This window comes from Acomys russatus, chromosome 14 (assembly GCF_903995435.1).
Source record: "Acomys russatus chromosome 14, mAcoRus1.1, whole genome shotgun sequence".
In the NCBI taxonomy this organism is placed as follows: domain Eukaryota; kingdom Metazoa; phylum Chordata; class Mammalia; order Rodentia; family Muridae; genus Acomys; species Acomys russatus.
In genome coordinates this window covers 46,881,785-46,907,663 of record NC_067150.1, presented here as the reverse complement: position 1 = coordinate 46,907,663, position 25,879 = coordinate 46,881,785, and the positions used below count along the sequence as shown (strand labels likewise).

General features: G+C 39.9%; 1 protein-coding gene across 3 annotated transcripts in view; it reads left to right on the top strand.

Moving 5' to 3' along the window:
- The window catches only part of Scaper (S-phase cyclin A associated protein in the ER), a 315,920-nt gene that overhangs the window by 231,217 nt on the left and 58,824 nt on the right, over nt 1–25,879 (top strand). For all 3 annotated transcript variants that reach the window (XM_051156493.1, XM_051156492.1, XM_051156489.1), the window contains one exon: nt 7,665–7,788. In XM_051156493.1, coding sequence (XP_051012450.1) covers nt 7,665–7,788 — 124 coding nt within the window. The remainder of the gene's footprint in view (nt 1–7,664; nt 7,789–25,879) is intronic.

The following is a 25,879-nucleotide window of genomic DNA, read 5'->3' as shown; positions in this document are numbered from 1 at the left end:
TATTCATGAAAGTCATCTTCTTAATTTTTAAAGTTACCATAGAAAATGATAAGATTTGTTGTGGCATTTGCATACATGTACTGTATTTTATTCTTACTAAATTCTCTCTTTCAACTTTTTAAAATGTAAGCTTTCGAAGTATTCCCAAATGATTTTTATGGGTTTCACTAGAGTCTGTTGTAACAACTTCTCAGTTGTTACTTGATTAAGTTGAGTTTAGCTCCTTCTTTCTGTCTGACTGTCTGTTTCTTCACACACACACACACACACACACAGCCTCTCTCTGTCATCAGTCTTACTAATTTTTTTCTTTTCTTTTCTTTCTTTTTTTTTTCCCCAAGGTTTCACTGTGTAGCCTTGGCTGTCCTGGAACTTGCTCTGTAGACCAGGCTAGCCTTGTATTCGCATAGATCAGCCTGCCTTTTCCCCCAAGTGCTAGTATTAAAGGTATTTAATACCTTTAGAAAGTTTTACTAACTTTTAAAAGAGTAACTCTTATTTCATTGATAGTATATATTCTTTTTATCTGATTCATTAATTCTTCTGGATTTGGTTTTGGCTTCTTATTTCTCTAAAGCCTTGAGGTAAGTACATCATTATTAATTTGAGATTTCACTAATGTTTTTAATGTAACTATTTACAGCTGTAAAGTTTCTGTTTATGGTTGCCTTGGGTGTAGCCGAGGGAGGGGTTCTGATAGGTAATGCTATCATTTTCATTTGCTTATGGGAGTTGTGTTTGAGACACGGTTTCACTACACAGCCTGGAAGTTGCTGTGTACACCAGGCTGGCCCTGAATTCACAGAGATCCACCTACCTCTACTTGTGCTGGCATTAAAGGTTTTTGTCACCGTGGCCAGCAGGTTCTAGGAATTTTTTAACTTCCTTTTTTATTTCATTAGTGATTCCCTGTTGGTTCATAAGTGTTCTGTCGCCGTATCTCAGTGGTTTCTGAGGTGTCTCTTGATGTTGATTTCTAGTTCTATTCCTTAGTGGCTTTGATAAGTTAGTTCGTTTTGTTGTTTGTTTGTTTGTTTGTTCTGCATATTTGTTATGGGTTTCTTTGTCTCTTCTCATGTGATCAATTGTAGAAAATATTCTACCTGCTTTTTAGAAAAATGTATATTCACTGTCTGTTAAACAGTATATTCTATAGATACCACAGGTATTCTATTCTATCCAGTTGATATATGGTCTAGCTTAGCTCTGAGATTTCTTTGCTGATTTTCAGTTTGTTATACCTCTCCAAACATGAGAGTAGAGTACTGAACTATTGTGTCAGGACCTACATTTAAGTGATTCTTACTGTACTAGGTATGTACTTTAATTGTTTTCTGTAATTATCGTTTTTCATATAAGCTCCAGCACCTCTCACCAGAAGGCTTGGTTTTGTGATGCTTTTTTTCTATCCTATTTTTTAGAGGAAACCTGTTCAGTAAGAAAAAATTCTGATAAAAGAAATGTATTCATAAGTATATTTTAGGCAAGAAAGTCTGTATCTTGGATCCCCAGCACCACCACAGTGAGAAGATACTTTGAAAAGTTGGGGCTTTCTGTTTGATGTCAAAAAGTGCTTCAAGTCATTCACGTTTAAAATTACAGAGAGGGCTGCTGGACAGACCACCCAAGCTGGGTTCAGAGCAGTGCACGCTTAAACCAGGTGCTCTTCAAATTAAGATTGTCTTTCAAGTAAGTTCACTGCATACACAAGTTTTTCCACACTCTGAGAGGTTTGGTTCCCTCTCCCTTTCTTCCTCATTAGAACATAGTTTCTTGAACAAGTTAAGTGAGCAGAAGGCTGTCTAGATACACATTATTTTTACCAGAGAAGAGATTTTCTTTGTTGAGCACAGAAGATGTTAAAAGAAGTTATATCCCATACCAGAAATTGTTTGCTTTTTCATATATATATTTCCTTATGCCTCATAATAGTTGACCAAAAATTTGAGACAAGCTTTAAGAATTTAATTGAATAGAAAGTCAAAAATACTAATTAAAATTAAGGCTATAAAAACATAAATAGCAACAAAGGCAGCTTGTCTATAACTCTAGAGCTGTACAGTTCAGCACAGCATTCTAACAGGATTTCAAATAGTTTCTGCAGATCTATAATTTATATATTAACTACACCTACCATTAACTTACATAATGTAATACATACTGCAATATTAGCTGAAAACAATTATCAAGTAGATAAAGAAACTGAGGAATATATTCCACATGTGTGTCTTTGTAAATGATGAAGGGCAGTTTGTTCACTCACTTCAGTAGTAACTTGAGGCTCCTGTTTTATACATCACAGCAAAATAAATTTGCAGTGAACCAATAGAGTGAATTATGAAATATACATATGAGTAATTACCTAATTTTATAATTTGAAAGTACTTTCAAATCATACAAAGAAAGCAAAAATTAAAAAACAAGGAAATCATTCTAGATGTTCATCGGGTGATTAATGAACAAAGAAAATATGTATATATGCACTATGCATTTTATTAAACCATCAAGAAAAATGAAATATTACAAATTGCCCAAAGGGCTGGAGAGATGGCTCAGAGGTTAAGAGCAGTGGCTACTCTTCTAAATGTCCTGAGTTCAATTCCCAGCAACCACGTGGTAGCTCACAACCATCTATAATGTGATCTGGTTCCCTCTTCTGGTGTACAGGTATACATGTAGGCAAAATACTATACATAATGAATAAATATTTTTTAAAAATTGCCAAAAAAATTGATGGACCTGAATATTGTTATATTAAGTAAAGTCCAGACTCAGAAAGACAAATACTGGATAGTCTTCTTTTATCGTGGGTCCTGGCTTTATATATGAATATGTGTATGTAACTGTGTATAAATCTTAAAACTAGAAAGAGGCCCATGAGGAGGAACAATTTCCTGGAGCATGTAATAGAGTGTGTGTCTCATGAAGCAAAGACCAGGAATAGAAGAGTACAAGCAGGGAGCCAGAGGAACAGGCTCAGCAGAACAAGTATATGTGAAAACACATATAACAAAACACATTACATTGTATGCTTATTGAAAAATAAAAACAAAAAAAAAAGAAAGAAAAGAAAAAAAAAAAGAAAAATAAAAACAAAAAAGTAACTTTTTAAATTTTGCTATCAAATTTATGAAGATATAGCCAATGTTGGCCATAACATGAGGTGGGAGATGCCTTTCTCACAGTAAAAATTGGTTTAATTTTATTTTTCTGCAGGTCAGTTTGAATTTGTCAGTATGTTTAAAAACCTTGAAAATGTTGAGTTCCTTTTACCCATTCCATCACAACCAGCCAGCAAGTATGAAAGAAGCAGGCAGGCATTTCCCAGACTTCATATGTCTGTACAGTCAGGTGATTGAGGTTTAAAGCCAAACTCTTACTGCAGAGCTAATAAATAAAACAGAGGCAGCCAAACTCCAGTCTGCCAGCTGGAGGCTACTGTTGTGAAACCCACAGTCAGGATGAGGCATATCGTGCCGGATTGTGTTTGGATGTGTTTTGCTTCTTTAGGCCTGGTCAATAGCCTTTGATTGGGCATCCTACCTAGAAGCTTCCTCCAGACTCGAGTGTGTATAGAATCTGCCTGTTTTTCTCTTGAAATCATCTGGAAATTTTTCCCAGCAGTACACAACAAAGAGTTCTCACAAAAACAAAAAAACAAAAATTATGCTATTGAAAGTTGGACAGAGTAGCTAGAGATGGGTTGAATTAAATTTTTATGTCAATAGATAAAAACACAGCTCAGCATGTTAAAAAAGTTGTGCATTTTTCAGTTTGTCCTTTATTAGAAAGGAATTCACAGAGGACATGACTAAGAAAAATTCTGACACTGACTCCAAAACAGTGGTGCCAAACATGCCCTGGTGCTGGTCGGTGTGCGGCTGTATTGTTAGGAAGGACGTTAGCGGATGTTACACACAGAGCTGTTACACTGATTGTCCTTAACTACTCAAAAATCACCAGCTTACATTTTAGCTGTATCTTAGTGCAGTCGTTTGAACTGTGTCCCAAGAGAATCTGTCTAAGGAAACTTTCAGGTTCCTTGAGAAGGGCCAGCCCTCCATCTTCCATTTCAGCCAGGACAGTTGTTTCCTACTCTATGCTCCTGCTTCTCATTGTAAAGTCTCAAAGCTACTGTTATAGGAAACACTAAGTGTTGGGGAGAACTACTTAGCGACACCAGGGAAAGAATGGCATTACGAACAGTAAATGTTCTCTTAACAGTTTTTTACCATTTTTTATATATCACCTTCTCAATATAATTATTTTTATAATCCTAAAACACCTATTTTTTACCTTATGGAAAAAATAAACTCAGTCTTGCTCTTGTTATCAAATATTAAGTAGTGATCTAAGTATTACTTCATTATCTCACTCAATTCTCATGGCAGTAACAGGAAGTGCAAATGTTATCGTGTTTTTAAGCGTGTGAGATAGATGATAAAATGCCACATTAGAAACTTGCTGAAATCGTGGATGATACTGCTAGTCTGCCCTGGAAGTATCTGGTTCCTGCAGCTCCATTCTGCAGTAGTTGACTTTGCTGTGACCAATATACAGAAACCCATCAATTCTGTGGTTAGGTACAACTACATCAAGCATTATTATAGCAGGGGCTTTCCTTGCCTTTTTAAATTAATATATTTAATCATTTTACACCCCCCTCCCTCTTCCCCCTTTCCCCCCTTACCTACCGCTCAGAAAAGGGAGCCCCTACCACCAACCATCCCCAGCACATCATGACTGAGCTCATCCTGTTCCTCTATGGCCTGGAGGAAGTGATCAAGCCGCAGGCAACAGAGTCAAAGACAGCCCCTACTCCCCTTACTAGGGGACCCACATGAAGCCTGGGCTGCCCATCAGCTACATCTGCATTGGGGACCTAGGTCCAGTCTATGCATGGTCCTTGGTTGGTGCTTCAGTCTCTGCACCCTGGTTACTTGGCTCTGTTGGTCTTCTTGTGGAGTTCCTGTTCCCTCCAGGTCCTTCCATCTTTTCCCCCACTTTTCCACAAGACTCTCTACACTTCACCCAGTGTTTGGCTATGAGGCTCAATGTCTGTTTTGATCTGCTGCAGTGTGAAGCCTTTCAGAGGACAGCTGTGCTAGGCTCCTGTCTGCATGCATAGCAGAATATTGTTAGAAGTATCAGAGGTTGGCTCTCTCCCATAGGATGCATCTCAGGTTGGGCCAGGCATTGGTTGGACATTCCCTCAATCTCTGTTCTGTCTTTATCCCTGCACATCTTGTAGGCAGGGTAAGTTTTGAGTTGAACTTTTTGTGGGTGGGTTGGTGTTCCCTTCCCTCCTGTCTAGTTAGAGGGTGTCCTCTTCGGTCTCTGTGACCCTGTCTACTAAGAGTCTCAACTAGAGTCACCCCCATATCCTCCCAGAAGCCTACCCTGTTGCAGTTCTCCAGGTTGTCACAGAGATGACCCTACCCATGGTTTCTCTTCTCTCTGCATGCCTTCTGTCCTACCTCCTCACCCCCAATGTCCCCAGGTCCAGTTTCTACCCTCATTTCTCTCTGCACTTCCTCTCCTACCGTGTTCCCTCTTTTCAACCACTTCTGTTGTCTATTTTATTTCACCTTCTGAGTGAGGTTTAAGCATCCTCCCTTGGTTCATCCTTGTTACTTAGCTTTTTGGGGCTCTGAATTGTATTATATTTATCCTGTTCTATATGGCTAAAATCTGCTTATAAATGGATACATACCATGTGTGTCTTTCTGGGTCTAGCTTACCTCACTCAGGATGATCTTTTCTATTTCCATCCATTTGCCTGAAATTTTAATGATTTCTTTGTTTTTAATAGGTGAGTAGTATTCTATTGTGTAAATGTACCACAGTTTCTTTATCCATTCTTCTGTTGAAGGACATCTAGGTTGTTTCCAGATTCTGGCTATTACAAATAAAGCTGCTATGAACATAGTTGAGTAAATGTCCTTGTTGTATGGTGGAGCATCTTTCAGGTATATGCCCAGGAGTGCTATAGCTAGCTGGGTCTTGCTGTAGCATTAGTCCCAATTTTCTGAAAAAGTGCCAGATTGATTTCCAAAGTGGTTGTACAAGTTTGCACTCCCACCAGCAATGAGTGTTCCCCTTTCTCCATATCGTCACCATCATGTGCTGTTACTTGAGTTTTTGGTCTTAGCCATTCAGATAGGTGTAAGATGAAACCTCAGTCATTTTGATTTGCATTTCCCTCATGACTAAGGACATTGAGCATTTCTTTAAGTGCTTCTCAGCCATTTGATATTCCTCTGCTTAGAATTCTCTAATTAGCTCTGTGCCCTATTTTTTAATTGGGTTATTTGGTTTGTAGGTGTTTAATTTCTTGAGGTCTTTATATATTTTTGGACATTAGCCCTTTGTCAGATGTTCTCACCTTCTTTTTCCCAGTAAAGCATCAGCTTTATGACACTTAATCTGGCATACCTACTTCGCACAATGTATAACATATCTCAGGGACCTTCATATATGATGGATGGATGGATGCATGCATGAATGAATGAATGAATGAATATTCACATGGTATTTATGAGACCTAAGACCTGGCTACAGAATTTTTTTAAGTCCCAAGTTTCTATTTACTGGGCATACAGTGGAGCTTGGCAGTTTGCACTTCTTTAGTTCCCAGGTAGTGCTGATGCTAATTGACAGGTCATAATTCAACAAATGTCCTAGAGCAGAGGTTCTCAACCTGTGGGTTGCAACCCCCTTGGGGGTTGAAGGACCCTTTACTGCGGTCACCTAAGACCATCCTGCATATTAGATATTTAGACTACAATTCATAACAGTAGCAAAATTTCATTGATGTATCAGTGAAAATAATTCTATGATTGGGGGTCACTGCAACATGAGGAACTATATTAAAGGGTTGCAGCATTAGGAAGGCTGAGAAACACTGTCCTAGAAGATTGGTTGTAAAGGACTAAGCAGAAAATTCAGTCAGACAAGCCACAATAAATAAACACCGATCACACTGGCAGTTTAGGCTCAGACTTCAAAACATGCAGGAGAGTCTCATATACATTGAGTTACTGCTTTAAAAGTTTCTTTGGACAATTAATATCATAGTTTTTATTAAAATTCCCTAGAGAAAAACCTTTTTTGACTAGTTTTTCTTTTAGAATGTTTTGGTTTCTGACCAGTTTGGACCCTCTAGGAAAGAAGTCTTCATCTGCCCAGGACCAGGTCCATGTCCATAGGCCTTCAAGCAGAGTAGGTCTCCATTCCCAGAAACTTGTAGGCCTTACCGCATGGAAAGAGTCTCCAGTTTCTCATACTGTGTCCTGACCAGCTGATCCGGCCACAGGCAATTTGGCAGTCTTTTTTTCTGGGTGCTAATTTAAATGACCAAGGTTCCTCATTGATATCTGATCTTAAATGGAGAAGTTATCTGAAAAACTGGGAAATTGTTTGCATTGTCTGCCCTTAACTAATAGACATTAATAAGTGCTGTTAGATCCTAATGAGCACTACACATGAATGAAAATAACCTCCTTTTGTGTCTAGTAATGGGCCTGTACCTAACGGGGTTGGCTTGGTTTTGTAGAGCAGCTCTCATCTCATGCCTGCTCCTTCTGTCCCACTGATCTGATGTATTTTACATTGTTGGGAGAAGAATTGCTCGGGTTTACAGATGGTGTTTTCCTTCCTATTAGGTCTCTCTGCAATGCAATCAATGTTTACAGCCTCACCTGCAATAACTGTTCAGAAAACTGCACTGATGTTCTGTTTAGTAACAAGATTACCTTCTTAATGGATCTCCTGATACACCAACTGACGGTATGTAATATTAGTTGCCTTGAGTAAGAAGCTGTTAAGGGTTGAGAAATACTCCTGTGGCCAAATCTAAGAATTCAGCCTATTTACTGTCCAGCTTGAAAAGGAGGTGAAGGACGTGAAGATGGTTACAAATGGACACTAGGAACCGACAGTGACAGCTCTGAGTAATTTGATCATTGTGTGTCAGTCTTTTAAGTTCTAATATTTAATGAATAATAGGTATGTAAACACTTGCGAAGAACACAGATTTACATGTTAAATTTGGCTCTGGAATCCAGGGGACCCAATGCCAAAGCTCCACAACAGGAATGGGTGTCAGAAAGAGAAAACTGGGAGAAGCTCAGAGCCTCTCACCAGCATCTGTCACGGGGCGTGGTTTTTAAAGAGCTTTTCTGTGGCCATTTACATTTAAAAGAAAATTTAGGAAATGGCCATTGTCAAAAAAGGGCAAACTTACTTACGATTTGAACAAGCAGCCAGTTGTCGCCTTACACTTCACCTCCATTCACAGGTGCTAAACGAGGTGCGTGCAGTGTAATATCTGAAGCTTTAGGTCTGTCAGCTGCAGTCTTTGGAGCTCTAGGACCAGAAGTTTCCTGATGAGGTTTCTGAGCCCCTGAGGTATTGGCACTGCAGGTTTACAACACAGGAGTTTTCCCGAGCCAGCTTGCGTTTACTCCCCATGGGTCTAATTGCTCTCCTTAAATGCCACACCTTTGCCCCTTTTCTTCCCTCCTTTCCTCTGCATTCTGTAGCCTTAATTTATGCATAAGAACATCTTCTTCATGAATTCTCAAAGCTATTTTCCCAACCCTATGTTTAAGAATGCTTTTTATATAACACCAGACATAACACCTCATAGGCCTGGCTCTATTGAATTGTAGTTATTTACTTTTCTGTTTTCCATGAAGACAACAAGTAGCTTATTACTATGCCCAATATCCTAACAGAGAATAGTAGATTTGGAAGATCATTGAATGAATGTATGAGTAAATAAATTAATCCCTACTGATTAAATGATCATAGCTAAAACTCAATAGCCTTATATGCAGACACGCCAGCAAGAATTATAGAGCAGTTAGGACCAGCAAGCGGAGATGCAGGCTAGCTCTGCCACAGATGATAACACCAGCTGTTTACAGTGACGACCGTATCTGTGAATCCAAGGATAAATTGTATATGCTTTTATTTACAAAAATAAGTTTCTAAAATATCAGTAAGATAATTTAAATCACCAGGGCTGGAGAGATAGCTCAGAGGTTAAGAGCATTGGCTGCTCTTCCAAAATTCCCAGCAACCACATGGTGGCTCACAACCATATATAATGAGATCTGATGCCCTCTTCTGGCTTGCAGGCATAGATGCAGGCAGAATGCTGTATACGTAATAAATAAATAAATAATTTTTTAAAATCTTCAAAAATATGCAAAAGACATAATGTCTTTTATTTCAAGTATTTTTATGTATATTGCCTCATTTAATTCCCAAAATACTCTTTAAAAATTATTGTTACCTGTTTAACAAATAAACTTGAGTTCATGAGAATCTGACTTTAAGGATACAAAGATCAAAATCACAGAATTGAGAGTCAAATCTAAGTCTGTAAAAATCTAAATTCAGGGATCACCTATACAATATAACTGACTGATAGGTTTTTTAACATTATCAGTGTTATGAATGACAGGAGTTAAGTAAGAACTGCCACTGTATGGGTAGCTAAGGAGATACAGCCATGAAATATAATATGAGACTGAATCAAAGACAGAGACAGAGAGATTGATTAATGAGGAAGCTGAAAGATTTAAATACGTTTTGTAAAACAGTTCTTTTTATTGACATAATCCTACCTTCTTCCTTTCAGTAGTTGTACTGTGGTTTTATTGATAGTGGGGACACTGGGTTAGCTGAGTCTACTATTTTTATAATGGATTTGTTGATCTAAAATTATCTTAAAATAAGAATGAGGAAAAATATTAAATCCCAGTGTTTTCCCTCAGTTGCACACTATAATTGTTTGGAAGAATTTATACTGTTGATACAGGAAAAGGAGCCAGGTGTGGTGGCACACACCTTTAGTCCCAGCACTCAGGAGGCAGAGGCAAGCTGTGAGTTTGAGGTCAGCCTGCTCTACAAAGTGAGCCCAGGACAGGCAAGCCTAATACAGAGCGACTCTGTCTTGAAAAACCAAAAAAAAAAAAAAAGGAAAGGAAGAAAGAAAAAGAAAAGAAATAGGAAAAGGAAATATTGCTTTAAATAGAATAGGGAATTGAATAGAATGGCATTTGAAAGAAAAAACAAAATATCTTTTTTTAAATAATATATTTTATTAATTTATTATATTACATCTCAATTGTTATCCCATCCCTTGTATCCTCCCATTCCTCCCTCCCTCCCATTTTCCCCTTACTCCCCTCCCCTATGACTGTGACTGAGGGGGACCTCCTCCCCTGTATATGCTCATAGGGTATCAAGTCTCTTCTTGGTAGCCTGCTGTCCTTCCTCTGAGTGCCACCAGGCCTCCCCATCCAGGGGACGTGATCAAATATGGGACACCAGAGTTCGTGTCAAAGTCAGTCCCCACTCTCCACTCAACTGTGGAGAATGTCCTGTCAATTGGCTAGATATGGGTAGGGATTCAAAGTTTGCTGCATGTATTGTCCTTGGCTGGTGCCATAGTTTGAGCAGGACCCCTGGGCCCAGATCTGCCCATCATAATGTTCTACTTGTAGGTTTCTAGGACCCTCTGGATCTTTCTATTTCTCCATTCTCCCTTGCTTCTCTCACCTAGAGTCCCAATAGGAAGTCTTCCCCTCTGTCCCACTTTCCTAATAAGTGAAGACTTTCGTGGGACATGCCCCTTGGGCTGGTGTCCAGATATAAGTGAGGATATACCATTTGAGTCTTTCTGCTTCTGGGTGAACTCACTCATTATGATCATTTCTAGTTCAATCCATTTGTCCACAAATTTCGGAAATTCCTTGTTTTTAATAGCTGAGTAGTATTCCATAGTGTATATGTACCACAGTTTCTTTATCCATTCTTCTACTGAGGGACACTTAGGCTGTTTCCATGTTCCGGCTATTATGAATAAGGCTGCTATGAGCATGGTGAGAAAATGTTCTTGTTGTGTGCTGGAGCATCTTCTGGGTATATTCCAAGGAGTGGAATAGCTGGGTCTGGAGGAAGCCCTATTCCCAGTTTTCTGAGATAGCACCAGACAGATTTCCAAAGTGGCTGTACTCCCACCATCAATGAAGGAGTGGAACAAAATGTTTTACAGTAAAAAATTCTAGCATGTTTTTAAGGGAAAAAACTTTATTAATAGACATAATATGAGACAGTGAAACAAGACTATGATCCCAACCTTTTAGGAAATCTTTGCATTAGGGAATAAGATAGGTGATGGCTTAGCCCGGACAAGGTGTCAGTATAGTCAGGTTCCTGTGCAGATCTCTTCTGTGTAGCAAAAGCTTCACATGGCACAGGAGAGCAGGCTAGCTACTGATCCCATTCCTGCAGGCTCTGCCTGAGTAAACTAATTATCCCTCAACTCACCTGCATAGATCAGCTTTGCAGAGTAAAATTCATTTGAATTGGGGAGATCACAGTCTTTGATTCATAGTATAGAAATGGAGAGATGACATTCTTTGCAGAGAGCTGTGGAACTGTGGAGGAAGACATTTAGTAACTCTACGGGGTGCATCACAAAGGACACTTGAGCTGGCTCTCAGCTCCTCATAATAGCTATCATTTATTCAGTGCCAGCTATCAGCCAAGATATTACATAGCTTATTTCCCTCTTGATTAAAAGCCCTTATTTCCTTTCTATTACTTGTGATCACTTTTAAATTTACAATAATAGATTTTATCACATCGTATGCTTATTCTGCTCTTAATTTTCCTCACTTTGGATCCAGGGACATCTGTTTTATCAAACACATTTTAGCCCTCCTTCTTTATTCTGATTATTTCTGTTTCTTTTAGGCTTGTGATATTATAACTGTCAGTTGTCCAGTGCTGTGACTGGTTTTGTAGCAGTAAGGGGAGAAAGGTGTTTCCTAGTTTAGGATGAATGTTGGTGGTGACTTTTATGTTTCTGGTAGTAATCTGAGAATTTGAGTGCCTCATTAAAGAAGCTGCTTTTATCAGCAGAGACTATTACAGAGAATCTTAACTGATTGAAATACAGACAATATGTGATGGTGGAGTGCCCAGACACATACAGGACATTTATAATATAACCTCTACACCTAAATCTTACTTAGCAGAAAGAGTGTAAGAGCCAGTGAGCTGGATGCCTGCTGCAAGACATGACAGGGCTGTAGCATCCATGAAAATATCAAGAAAGATCAGACAGAACCAGACTTAGAAGTGTAGAATATAATAAGTGCACTGAATTTTTCACTGTAGTAATTCCACAACAGATTCCACAGCTCCCTCAAGCAAAGGAAGAGCTCCAAATTTGAGTCAGGGGCTTAACTAGACATTCCTTAAGAGAAGGTATAATAAAAGACAAAAGAGATGTGAAAAGGTGATCTAACTCACCCATCCTCAAGGATTAGTGACTCACTGTTACATCACACTATTAAGATGGCCACATTTGTGGTGGGGCGTGGGGGTAGGGTGGGAGTGGTGTTGTTGGTTTGGTTTGGTTTTTTGGGTTGGTTGGTTTGTTTGTTTATTGAGAAAGGATTTCTCTATGTTAGCCTTGGCTGTCCTGAACTCTCTTTGTAGACCAGGCTGGTCTCAAACTCACAGCAATCCACCTGCCTCTGCCTCCCAAGTGCTGGGATTACAGGCATGCACCACTATGCCCAGCTCACGTTGTTGTTGTTGTTGTTGTTGTTGTTGTTTTAATCAGAAAATAACAGTTACCAATAAGGATATGGCTAAACTAGAAGGCTTCTGCATGACTACTGGGAGTGCAAGGTGATACAGCCACTGTGGAAAGCAGTATGAATGTCTCTAATAAAATGTTTCATATGGAACTGCCATATGATCATTGCTTTTGATCATTTATTCAAAATAATTAAAATTGGGATCTTGAACAAATATGTATATTACCATGTTCATTGTATATTCACAAGGCCATTAATAGATGAGTAGATGAATAGGGTTTTTGTTTTAAGTGATATATACAAAGAAAGCATGAATGAATCTTGACATTATGGCTGATTCCAAATGAATTAATACTTATGTCCAAATACCTGATAAGTGGCGGAGGATTTATTTAGGCTTACATTTTGAAGGGATGCAGGGAAGAAAGCATGGGGGCAGAAAGCAAAGAATAGACAGGAAGTGTAAAGGCCCATACTAAATGTTCTATAACTATCCATAACAGTTCTACCAGCTGATGACCACATGTTCAAACACAACTGCCTATGGAGAATATTTCACAATCAAATAACAAAACAAACAATTAAGATAGAAATACTGTAGGATTTCAGAATTAAGTATTGAAAATAATAAAACTCAATGAAACAATGAGGTATGTCTAAATAAAACATCAGTTATGAGTGAGGAAAAATTCTAGATATGTTCACAACCATGTGTATATAACCAACAATACTTAAGTGTCACTTAAAGATTTCTAAGAGGATTAGTTTATGTTTTATGCCATTAAACAAAAGACTGGTGGTGCTGCTCAGTACTGTAAACCATTGACTGACAGGCATTTGATGTTGGACAGGAACTGAGAGGCTCAGCAGTATTATGAGCAGGTTGATGTTGAGAAGGAGGTCACAGAGCTACACACATGACCCTCATCTCCTAGTGTTGTCCAAGACTTCTCCTATAAACTGAGTTGTATCCTTACTTTATTAGGTATACAAATAAAACAGCAAAATTTTTGTGACTTTGATTTTATATGCTTAATATTGTAACTTGAATAAGATATAGTAAAGAATCATTTAATTAAAAGACTAATAAGTCCGTGATGCTTCACTGTGTTTTTAAATGGATTAAATATTTATTAGCAGTCTTATTTCTGATTCATAGTGACCTTTTTTGAAATATTCAGGAAAATATACTGATAAATTATATGCATATATTTTCCAGAGCTAAGGAGGTTGTTAATTGAAAAGTGTTGTACAAAGTTTAAATAATTGATATGATACTGTTGAGCCAAAGTTGTTGGGCTTTTCAGGTGACAGGAAAGCCCTGGGTTCAAACAAAGAAAACATAAGTGCAGTCTTAGAGTAGGGGATTGTTTTTCATTTAACCATGTGCAGACCCTTCCAGGTGCCTGTTTGATTTTCATTATAGCAGCAAGGCCTGGAACTCTCTGGTTGCCAAATTGTTTTCTTTATCCTGAGCAACCAGAACAAGGGCTCCATAGTTAATTACGTGGGTGCAGAAATCTCAGCAATGGAGAGAACTGTACTCTTCCTGATGCCAATTGCATCTTGTTTCCTTTTTTCTTCACCATGTGGTGCTTGCTTAGATTATCTCATATTTCTGCCTCTTCCTTCATCAAAATATAAGCTCAGTTTATGTTCACCAAGCTATGTGACTTATTGAGAGAGAATTAGAGAACTAGAGAGAAAACCTTCACAGCTTCTGCTCTGCTCTAGTTCATTTGTTGTAGAAAGACAGCAATGATGTCAAAAGATAGATGGGAGACGTGTGAAGTAGTATGCTCAGCATCTTTAACATGCTAAAGGAAACTAGTATCATCCTTGATTTATATATCTGCAAAGATATGCTTAAGAAATAAGATTGTGCCATAGGTAAAGGTTCTTGGTGCCAGACCTGACAACTTGAATACAATCCCTGGAATCCATATGGTGAAGGACGAAAACTGACTCTTGCAGGTTGTCCTCTGACCTCCACATGTACACTGTGGTATGTGCGACCACCCTGCTCCCCCACACATACATGCATATACACACAAATGATGGTGGTAAGTTTTAAAAATAGGTGTAAAAATGAAATTTTATGACTTTCTGCCTAGTATTCATGTGTACTTAATACTTTCATATTGAAAATGTATACATCACAAGATTAATTGCTAGCACACTTGTACTAGGCTTGTGTTGTAGCTCACTGGTAGTGAAACCCCAGGTTCAATCACCAACAGCACCAACATGCACAGGCACGCACGCACGCACGCACTTGTGCACAGGCACACACACACACACACAACTAGACAAGAAAGTTCTTTTTTCTTTTTAAGTTCTTTAAGAAAGACTGAAGATCAGAACAAATGGAACATCTGCAGTACCTAAATTTTTAAAAACATAATTAATGACAAAATGCCAACATAGGGTTATATAACATTTGTCATTTTTGCTGCATATAATCCCACATACTATAAAGATTTGGGAAGAATCTACATTTCTGCATTTTATTTTTATGTACATAAGTGTTTTTTTGCCTGCATGCATATCTCTGTGGCACATGCATACAGTACCTGCATAGACCAAAAGAGGATATTGAATCCCCTGGCACTGAAGTCACAGAGAGTTGTGAGTCACTATGTGGGTGATGGGAATTCTATAGGTATAATGATACCTGTAGAGAAAACACAAGCAAATTAGCCTAGAACTCAGCAGATAAACTAAAATTGGCCTCTAAAAGATATGCAAAACTTCAACAGAAGGGAAAAAGAAGAACTAGAGAATAAAACAGGAGAAAAACAAAACACTAATGAAACAGTGCCCCTAACACTAACCAGTGGTCCTAAAGTAACAATAATTATATAAATGAATGTTTACCCTTGTTATGAGGCAAAAACTGTTAAAACAGATAAAAAGAAGGAACCGGCTATTATCTGCATGAGATATGTTTAAAATATAAAGAAATATAATTTATATAAATATAAGCCAGGTATGGTGCCACACACCTTTAAACTGCAGCACTTCGGAGGCAGAAGCAGGTTGATGTCTATGAGTTTGAGGCCAACCATCAGCCAATCTGATCAAAGCAGTTCTCCAATTGAGGTTTCCGTTCATTAGATGATTCTAGGTTGTGTCAAGTTGACAGTAAAAACTAACCAGAACACAGAGTCAGAAAGTAGTCCCAATAGTCAGATGGGAAATAGGCCATGATGGGTTACCTTGTGGTAGGATATTGCTGGTGTGGCTCTTGGGAGACTACTACAACTCAAAAGTAGCCATCAGCAATGTCGGGATAGTTCAGTTGCCCTCTAGCTAAGATAGCTAGGTATAGATGGCTTGGTAGCTACTATCCAAGAGGAAAAACTAGGAGAAGAAACCTGAAGTAAAAACAAAGAACCTAGGAAGGTAAATAGTTATGCAAAAGCTCAATGTATACATGTTCAGGACATAAAGAGGTGAAGGAAAATAGAAGACTAACACAAAAGGAAGACCAGGAAAATAGAACAGTGAAGATGGGGCTGGGAAAGTATGGAATGGAGAACAGAGTAGAACAAGTGAAGTCTGGTGTGGAGGGTGTGTGGAAATGAGAAGAGTGAATACAGGCAGCCCTGCTCAGACCTTCCCCAGAACCTTGCAATAGCGCAGACTCGGCCTGCCCTCCTGAAGCTTGCAGTCCAGCATCATGGTGTGCACGTGGGCAGAAAGCAATAGACCTTGTTTTTCTAATAAATGAAAGATAAATACTAAGAGTAGATGTTGAAGTGGCCACGCACACAGCTGAGTTCTGTTTCTCTGCCCTTCCTGTTCCCCTTGGGGCTCTATGAGATGTGAGAATGGACTGCGTTCTTTATAGTGAGCCTCTCCTCCAGCCCGCTCATTCTCACCTGTGACACCTGTTTAGAGAGAAAATCAGCAACTTTGGGTCTCATTAACACCTCTGACTGCAGCAATTGAAAGTCTTGCAGTACCTCTAGCACTCCTGTTCCTTGAATGACAACTTCCTTTCTCTTAAACTTTGGCAGTAAAGTTTAACAGATTCTGTATTTAAATTTTTAAAAATGAAACATGCTTTAAGTTTGATTCTTAAAAATGTGCACCATTTTTTTCCAGCCAGGCGTGGTGGCGCACGCCTTTAATCCCAGCACTCAGGAGGCAGAGGCAGGCGGATCGCTGTGAGTTCGAGGCCAGCCTGGTCTACAAAGTGAGTCCACGATGGCCAAGGCTACACAGAGAGACCCTGTCTCGAAAAAAAAAAAATGTGCACCAGCCTAGCTATATCCTAGCAATCCTGTTTCTAGCTATTTATCCAAGAAAAACAAAAATATTTCTTCACAAGCACTTGAGAATGATCTTAGCAGTCTTATCCACAAATATATAACTATGCTCAACAACATGCATATCTATCAACAGGTAAGTCTATAAGCAGATTAGGATTTAATCTGTGCACTTAGTAATAAAAAGGAATGAAGTAATGATATATACAAACACATAAGTGAATTACTCCGAATTCATGAAAACATTGGGTTTAGAAACCCAGATTCAAAAGCCCACCTACTGGAGACCTATTACAGCCTAAATCTAGAACAGTTTCGTTGCCCTGTAAATTCTCCCTTTGAATTCAGTGTCACTTTTTCTCCCCAGCCTTTGGCAGTCATTGATACGTTCTGTGTCTTACTGATGCACATTTTTCAGAAATCAAGACATGAGAACCTCACAGGGTGTCCTCTTTTCCAGGGTTCATCAGTAGAAGCTAAGGTAGGTGTTAGTAGAGATCTGGCCTTGGCAGCAAACCCAGTCTCTGTCTTGTGAAGACAGCCTAGGAAGAAGTGACATGCTGTGTCTATGCACTAAGGTGAATTCCTACCTTAACCAGTAATAACAAAGGCATCCTCACTACTACAAGGAATGCCAATAAAGGTCAGTGAAATACCTGGGCTTCCATCCCCATCTGCCAGTAATGACATGGCACTTCTTGCCACACCCCCAGCAGACTGTCACAAAGATACTTTGTAAAATACAAGATTTAAAGAGGACCCAGATTCTTATAACATAATACCCAAAATTTCGAAAGTACAATGAAAATAAAATCATTCAGCATGCCAAGAACTAGGGAAATCTCAACCAAGAGAGATAGTTGATAGAGGCTTCATTTTTCACACAAAGGTCTTAAAGCAGCCACCATTAAAATACTAAATCATGCAACCTATTAATATGTATAAGTAAATGAAAATAGTTTTAGCAAAGAATTTTAAAAATGAAGAATAATTAAAAAGAAACACTACAACTAAAAATCACAGAGAACAAAAATTATTCAAGTCAGTGTATAGCCTTAATAATAAAATGTAATGAATGAAAATATGAATTTGAAAATAGGACAGAGCATGAGCGATGGCTCAGTGGTTAAGAGCATTAGCTGCAAACCAGGCATGGTGGCGCACTCCTGCAATCCCAGCACTTTAGCCTGGTCTAAAGAGCAAATGCAGGACAACCAGGGTGACACAGGGAAACGCGGGGGGGGGGGGGGGGGGGGGGAAGAGGGCGAACACTGGCTGCTCTTCCCGAGGACCTATGATCAGTTCCCAGCACCCATATGACATCTCATAACTGTCTGAAACTCCACTTTCAGGGGATCCAACATCCTCTCACACATACATATACAAAGACAAAACACCAATACACATAGAATAAAAGTAAATTATTTGTTAAAATTAAAAAAAAAAAAAGAGCCAAGCATGTAGCACACACCTTTAATTCAGCACTTGGGAGACAGAGGCAGGCGGATCATTGTGAGTTCGAGGCCAGCCTGGTCTACACAGGGAGTCCAGGACAGTGAAGACTACACAGAGAAACCCTGTCCTGAAAAACAAACAAAAAACATGAACCAAGTCTCAGAGATTCATAAGTCTATAACAAAAGATTCATGTCATCAGACACAGAAAGGAGAAAAAAGGTAAGACTGAAAAGTACACCAAGAAATAATAACAGAGACTGTCCCAAGTTACCAAAAGATATAAATGTATAGATTCTATAAACTCAGCAAAGCATGCCCAGAATGAACAAAGAATTTAGTGGTGAATATAAACCCTCACACATCAATAATATATTAAGTATGAGTAGTTTTATTCTTTTGTCCTAAAATGGAAGCCAACCATCGTATTCTCTAATGGGAAATGATTAGGCTTTGGTACATCCAAGGTGTGGTATATTCGGTGAACACTAGTGAGCTATTTGTATGCACAGCCTCTTGGCATCTTGTTGAATCAAAAAGTCAATCTCAAAAGGTCGCATACTGAATTGTTGCATTTACATAATACAAAAACAGCAAAAATAGGTATTAGTTGCTAGATGAAAGTGAAAAGAAAGCATATGTTACTTGTTATAAAGTGATGTATTTATGGTGCTAAGATAATTGTATATGTTGATTGTGCTCATAATTATACCAATTCCTAGATTTTTATGTATATAAACTAACTAATGGGAACAAGCAAGATGAAAGGTAGGTAGGTAGGTAGATGATAGGTAGGTAGATAGATAGATAGATAGATATGTAGGCCAGGTGTGGTGGCACAAGCCCTTAATCCCAGCACTCAGTGAGGCAGAAGCAGGCAGATCACTGTAAGTTTGAGGACAGCCTGGTCTACAAAGCAAGTCCAGGACAGTCAAGGCTACACAGAGAAACCTTATCTTGAAAAACATAAGATAGAAAGAGAGATAGACAGAAAGAAAGATAGATAGAAAGGAAAGACCACACTGTACATTTTGTGTCTTTTCCTATTTTATAATTACTATAAAATAAAGAATAAAAGGTTCACTGGGTGGTGGTGGCACACGTCTTTAATCTCAGAACTTGGGAGGCATAGGCAGGCAGCTCTCTATGAGTTTGAGGCCAGCCAAGTCTACAGAACGAGTTCCAGGACAGTCAGAGCAGTTACACAGAGAAACCCTCTCTCGAAAGAAAGAAAGAAAGAAAGAAAGAAAGAAAGAAAGAAAGAAAGAAAGAAAGAAGAGGTAAATTCATGCAGGCTAAGCCAGCTAGAACTGATCTATCTTCTTGCTTCTTGCCTTGCTGTTCTTCATTGTTTTAGGAGCTATCTTGACTTGATTGGATATGCTAGCCTATAAAGGCCCGCATTCCATATGGCATACACAAACGTCTTCCTCATTGTGCCTTGTTTCCCTTCTGACATTTCTGCCATATCAAGTGAAGTGTATTGTTGTGTAGTTTTTACTATGACATCGGCCTTTTGCCATTTACTAGGCTGTTGTAGGTAGACCTTTAGATGTCAGATAGAAATTAAATTACTGGAAAATACTTGATTCTTAAGTGGATCATGAGAGAAAAATGCTTCCTGAGAAGTTCCTCATACCCTTTGAAAAGTAATATAATTAACATTCTGAATTCAGGAACTCCGTCTGGGATCACGCAGCCCAGGCTGTGAGCATTCCCTAGATGATCACCAGTCTGACGCCACAGGACCTAGGCTAGGAGCAAGCTTGAAACAACCACCATTCTGGCCCTGAGCAGGACTGGGCAAGAAGTCCTGAGATGACCCCTGCACAATGTCATACTGCATAGGCAGGCTATATCAGCACTCCTGAGATGACCCCCAAACACGGGGAGACCTCGAGTACCACTAAGAGGAGCAAGGAAGCCAAGCACAGTGGCGCATGCCTGTAATCCCAGCACCCTGAGAAGCAGAGGCAGGTGGATCTCTGTGAGTCAAGGCCAGCCTGGTCTACAAAGTGAGTCCATGACAGCCAGGGCTACACAGAGAAACCCTGACTCGAAAAACCAGAAAAAGAGGAAGAGGGGGAGGAGAAGGAAGGAAGAAGGAAGTAGTAGAAGCAAAAGGATGTGTGTACAATAAAGAGAGGCAGAACTGGAGACTCAAGGGTAGTGACAAGCAGCCTGATGTGGTAGCTGGTGATACCACCTAAGATCATGGTGAGATCCTGGCCTGTGCTGACACCAAGGGCCATGCCTGGGTCCTTGTCCCTGCAGCATCAAGGATCCCTGGTCTGGACTGCCTCCCCTTTGGTCATGAGAGCAGGAGAGCTTTCCCTGCCCCTCACCAGCTGCAGCACTTGGGAGAGCTGGCCCCAGGGGCATGAGCATGGGACAGCTAGCCCTGCCCCTTGTCTGACATGCAATGATGTGGATGAAGGAGTGATGCTTTCAGCCCTTGCCTCAGACCATCAGAGCAGGAAAGCTGTCGCTGCCCCTCACCTGGGCAGCGCAGTAGAGCTGGCCCTGGTTATAAGGGTTGCAGGTAAGCTGCCCCAAGGGTGTGAGCATGGGAAAGCTGGCCCTGCTTCTTGTCTGCTATGTAGTACTGTTGGTGAGGGAGAGATGCCTTCCCTTCACCATTTGCAGCGGATGGAAGAGCTGGCCCCAGGGCCATAAAGCTGTCCCTATCCCTCATCTATTTTAACACTTGGGAAAGCAGCCCCTGCACCTCACCTGGGCAGCACAGTAGAGCTGACCTTGGTGGCAGGGGGGCGGTTGAGTCACCCCCAAGGGCATAAGTGTGGGAGAGCTGACCCTGCAACTTGTCTACTGCACAGTGTCAAGTGCAGTGCCATCGACAAGGGAGAACTACCCTTTTTACCCCCTCATTCCTCACCCCCTCACCAGTGGGAGAACCAGCCTCACGGGCATGAAAGCTGGAGAGCTGGCTCTGCCCCTTGCTGCCTGCAGCATTAGATAAGCTAGCCAGGGCAGGACTGGAGAACTTGTTCCAGTGCAGAGGGTGCAGGAGAGCTGCCGGGCTGACCAGCTCAGACACCCCTCAGGCCCAGATCCAGGGCTCTGAGTTGGCCCAGCCCAACATCTACCCCATCCGTGAACTGCTGGAGCATGTGAAAGCGCTGATCCTCCAGATCCAAAACTACAGGATCTTCAAGACACGGGCAGCCACAGAACATAGGAGAGGAGTCCTAGTGAGGACCCTGGATTAATAGTGCAACAGAAGCCAGGGGCCTGGAGCCAGACCAGTGACTCAGTGCAGTGAGCAGTTATAAGCAGAGAAGTGTGAGTGAAAAGGTGTAATGTGGAACACACTGTGATACCCCACAGCTTGTTTTTCTTTTGAGGGAGAAGCTTACAAGGGTGGAAGGCAGGTATGAGGGGATGGGGAGATGAGTGGGATTGGGATGCATGATGTGAAATTCACAAAGAACCAGCAAAAAAGGAAAAAAAAAAAAAGATACTGAATTCAAAACTACCTGGGTTCCAACTCCATGGTTAGCTAACTTCTAAGTCTTAACAAATTACTTCATTTTCTAAAACACTTAAAATGACAGTAGGTGATACTGCTAATTGGATTGTTGATTCTTGAAGGACTTTTATTAAGCACCAATAATCTACAAGAAAGTGTATTCTAGTTACTAAGTGGTAAATCAAATGCATTTGTCCTAATCTTCATAGGACTTAAATTTTCAAAGTAAGAAAAACGGTTGTGCAATGGAACGTAAATGATACATGCTACAGAGAAGAAATATAAGATCCTATGAGCCTATAAACAGTCTGAACTAGTCAGAGTATCAAAAAGACTTCTCTGAATAAATGCTATTCGGCCAAACCCCAAAGGATGAGTATTAGTAGGACAAAAGTGCAGAGATTGAAGCTGGTGTGAGCTACGGGAACAGCTCCTGAGAAAGAAAAATGGTCTTGAGTTCAGTGCATCAAAGAAGAGTATTGAGGCTCAATACTCATGAGCAAGATGTGAATAGGGAATCAGTTGAGACAAGTAGGATATATGGGAAATAGAGCATGCTGGACTTCGCAGACTAAGTGAAGGATTTTGGGCTTTAATGCTAGCTATAGTAAGATGTTACTGAAAATATTGTGACCCATAAGTAAGTATCACATACTTACACAGAAGTGGATTAGAAGGTTCAAAAGACCCACTAGAAGATTATTCCAGTAGTCCCAGAGAAAGAGAAATGGTCACTTTGTTTATGAGGGTGGGAAATGTGTACAAAAGGAGGAGTAAAAAAAAAATCTAGCTTCCAACAATGATTTTTAATGAAAATTCAGCACAAACTCAAATTCTTAGTTTTAGTCACAGGTAAATTTGTTTAAGAAGATATGTATTGGAAATTATTCCTGCTTACTATGATAGTAACAGTTGATGTTAATTAGGAACCACTCATAATTTTAAATAATGGTGTCCATCTTGACTTACTAAATAAATGATACTTTTAAAAGAAGGATTTTAAGATAAGTACTTGATAAGTATTTTTGTTGTTTTTCCAAACAGGGCTCTGTGTAGCCTTGACTGTTCTAGACTCACTTTGTAGACCAGACTGGCCTTGAACTCACAGAGATCTGTCTACCTACCTGTCTCCCAAGTGCTGGGATTATGGCATGCACCACCCCACCCAGCCTTCTTAATAGGGTTTTTAATTGGATATGTAGGATGAGAGGGATGGAGCTCAGGTTCTTGGATTTTGCACCTAGAAGGATAGCAGTGCTATTTTTGAAGAGCTGCAAGCAATTATAGCAGAGAGAAATGAGTCTCCAGTTGGTTATCCAGTACCAAGTGGTCAGCCCTAAACACATACATATGAACAACACTAAGCAGACTCAACAGGTTGTATTTACATGTTTTTCATTTATGTAGATAAAGATATGTAATGATAATTAAAGAAAATTATATATGAATTTGAGAGAAGGGGTGAGACGAAATGGAGAAAGAGGGCATGCAGAAATTATATTTTAATTAAAAATGAAATAAATTAGTTAAACTAAAATGTAAACAACACAAGAGAACCTGGTTGTTGCTGAGAGAGCCTTTTATAGTTAAGGATTATGTTTCTGTTTACAGGATCTTCAATGAATGAGCAGAAAGGATATTATTTTCTATAAAATTTTAAATAATTGATATGGGAATTTTCCATTTACATGCTAGGATGCCAGGTGTTTCACAATCATAGATATTCACCGTGTGTGGTGGCACACAAATACTCTTTTACATTGCCTGCCATATCTAATTAGCCCCAGTGGCTCCTACCATTGGTTGCAAATGCCTTAAGTTGCATATCTAAAATAATAAATGTTTTGGCCAAATATACTTCAGTGTGGTTTTGGTATCTGTATGAATTCAGAACCTTTGGATTAATCCTTGTGTTTATAGGAATCCAGTTATGAGAGACAGAGAAGCAGGCATAGCAAATACGTATGCAGCTGAGATGGATAAACAACCTTAGCAGTGGGAACCAAGCTACACAACAGTCACAGTAGACTGGTATTTATGTTGAACCAGCCAACACTTTTTTTTTAAAGATTTATTTATTTATTCATATACAGTGTTCTGCCTGCATGTACACCAGAAGAGGGAACCAGATCTAATGATAGATGGTTATGAGCCACCATGTGGTTGCTAGGAATTGAACTTAGGACCTCTGGAAGAGCAGACGGTGCTCTTAACCGCTGAGCCATCACTCCAGCCCCCAAACACATTTTTTGTTGTTGTTGTTGTTGTTTTGTTTTTTTGAGACAGAGTTTCTCTGTCTGGCCTTGGCTGTCCTGGACTCACAGTGTAGACCAGGCTGGCCTTGAACTCACAGTGATCCTCTGCCTCCCAAGGGCTGGGATCAAAGGCATGCGCCACCACATCCGGTGAAACAGCCAGCTCTTAATGAAGGAGACAGGATGTGGGGGATAACTAATTTTTCTGTTGTACCAGTGGAAAAAGACTCAAAGCTAAGGGGTTTTCATGAGAGGTTTTAAGAGGTCTGTAAATTTAATGTGTCCAGAGTATTACATGTATTATGACTTTTATGGGTGGGAGTGGAAAAAAACTAATGTTGAATGATATCACTGAACAGTATTGCCCTTGGCCCAGCTGCCCTGTAGGAAGTGAATTCAAACCAATAACAGGATCTGTAATTGAGAGCATGCTGCTTACATGTCACCTCTGCAAATGGCACATCACGCACATAGAAGTAAAGCAGTGTGCTGCTTTGGATAGTTGTCTTCAGCAGTATGTGTATCTTTTCCATACAGTTCTACTTGTTTTTCTTTGTAGCAGAACTTGTTTTTGACAACTTTATGGAGTCATCTTGTGCCACGGAAGCTAAGCCTCTCCTTACCTTAATTCTGGCCATTTTTATGTTTTTCCGTGTTCCTGTTGAAACACTGCCATAAATTGGAACCAAGAGAACAGATTTATCCAGAGGGAGAAAGAATATGTCTTTGAGCATTTGAGCACAATGACTTAACCAAACGAACACTACTCTTATCATGGCTAGGGTTCCTATTGCTATGATAAAGCACCATGAACGAAAACCAACGTGGGGAAGAACGGATTTGTTTAATTTGGCTTACACTTGCAGTAATGGTCATCACTGAGGGAACTCAAGCAAAGGCCATGAAGAGTTTCTGCTTACCAGCATGCTCTCAGGGCTTATTCATCCTGCTTTCCTATATACCCAAGCTCTATGTAGAGAGATAGCACCACCCACAATGGGCAGGGCCCTCTCACAGCAGCTAGTAATTAAGAAAATGGCCAGTCTGGTAGAGGCACTTTCTGTATTGAGGTTCCCTCCTCCCAAAGGACTCCAACTTGGGGTGAGTTGACATAAAATAACCAACACAATTCTTACAAGTAAAAGGACCAATACTGAAAGGAGGAAAATGGAGATGGGAGAAGGGAGGCTACCTTCTTTGTGTTTACATTATAAAACCCTGGCAAAAAGTTATATTTGTGAATTTCAAAAACCGTCAGCTAATAAGAGATAGGGAGAGAATAGGAATAGAATGAAAACTGGTTTACATAATGTTTAGCCTTTTTTTTTTTTTTTTTTTTTTTTTAGGCAAATGAAGAAGCATTTGGTTCCCAAATGACATTTACAGCTTCTGGACAATGTCATTAGTATATTTCAGCCAGTATTAACACAATGACCATTTAATATTGGGTTTTTCTTTAGCCAACAGGGGAATTCATTGGGTTGGTTGTTGGTTGGTTGGTTGGCTGGTTTCAAGATAGGGTTTCTCTGTGTAGCCTTGGCTGTCCTGGACTTACTTCGTAGACCAGGCTGGCCTAGAACTCACAAAGATCTACCTACCTCTGCTTCCCTGGGTGCTGGGATTACAGGGGTGTGCCTCCCACCCTCACAGACTGGATCCTCACCTGGACTCCTCTCTGATACCCTGTTGTTGCCCTGTGTTATGGAGATCCTGCAGCTTCGGATCTGAAGGACTGGCCCCTTCATGCACTCCAGCAGTTCACGAATGGCATAGTTGTGAG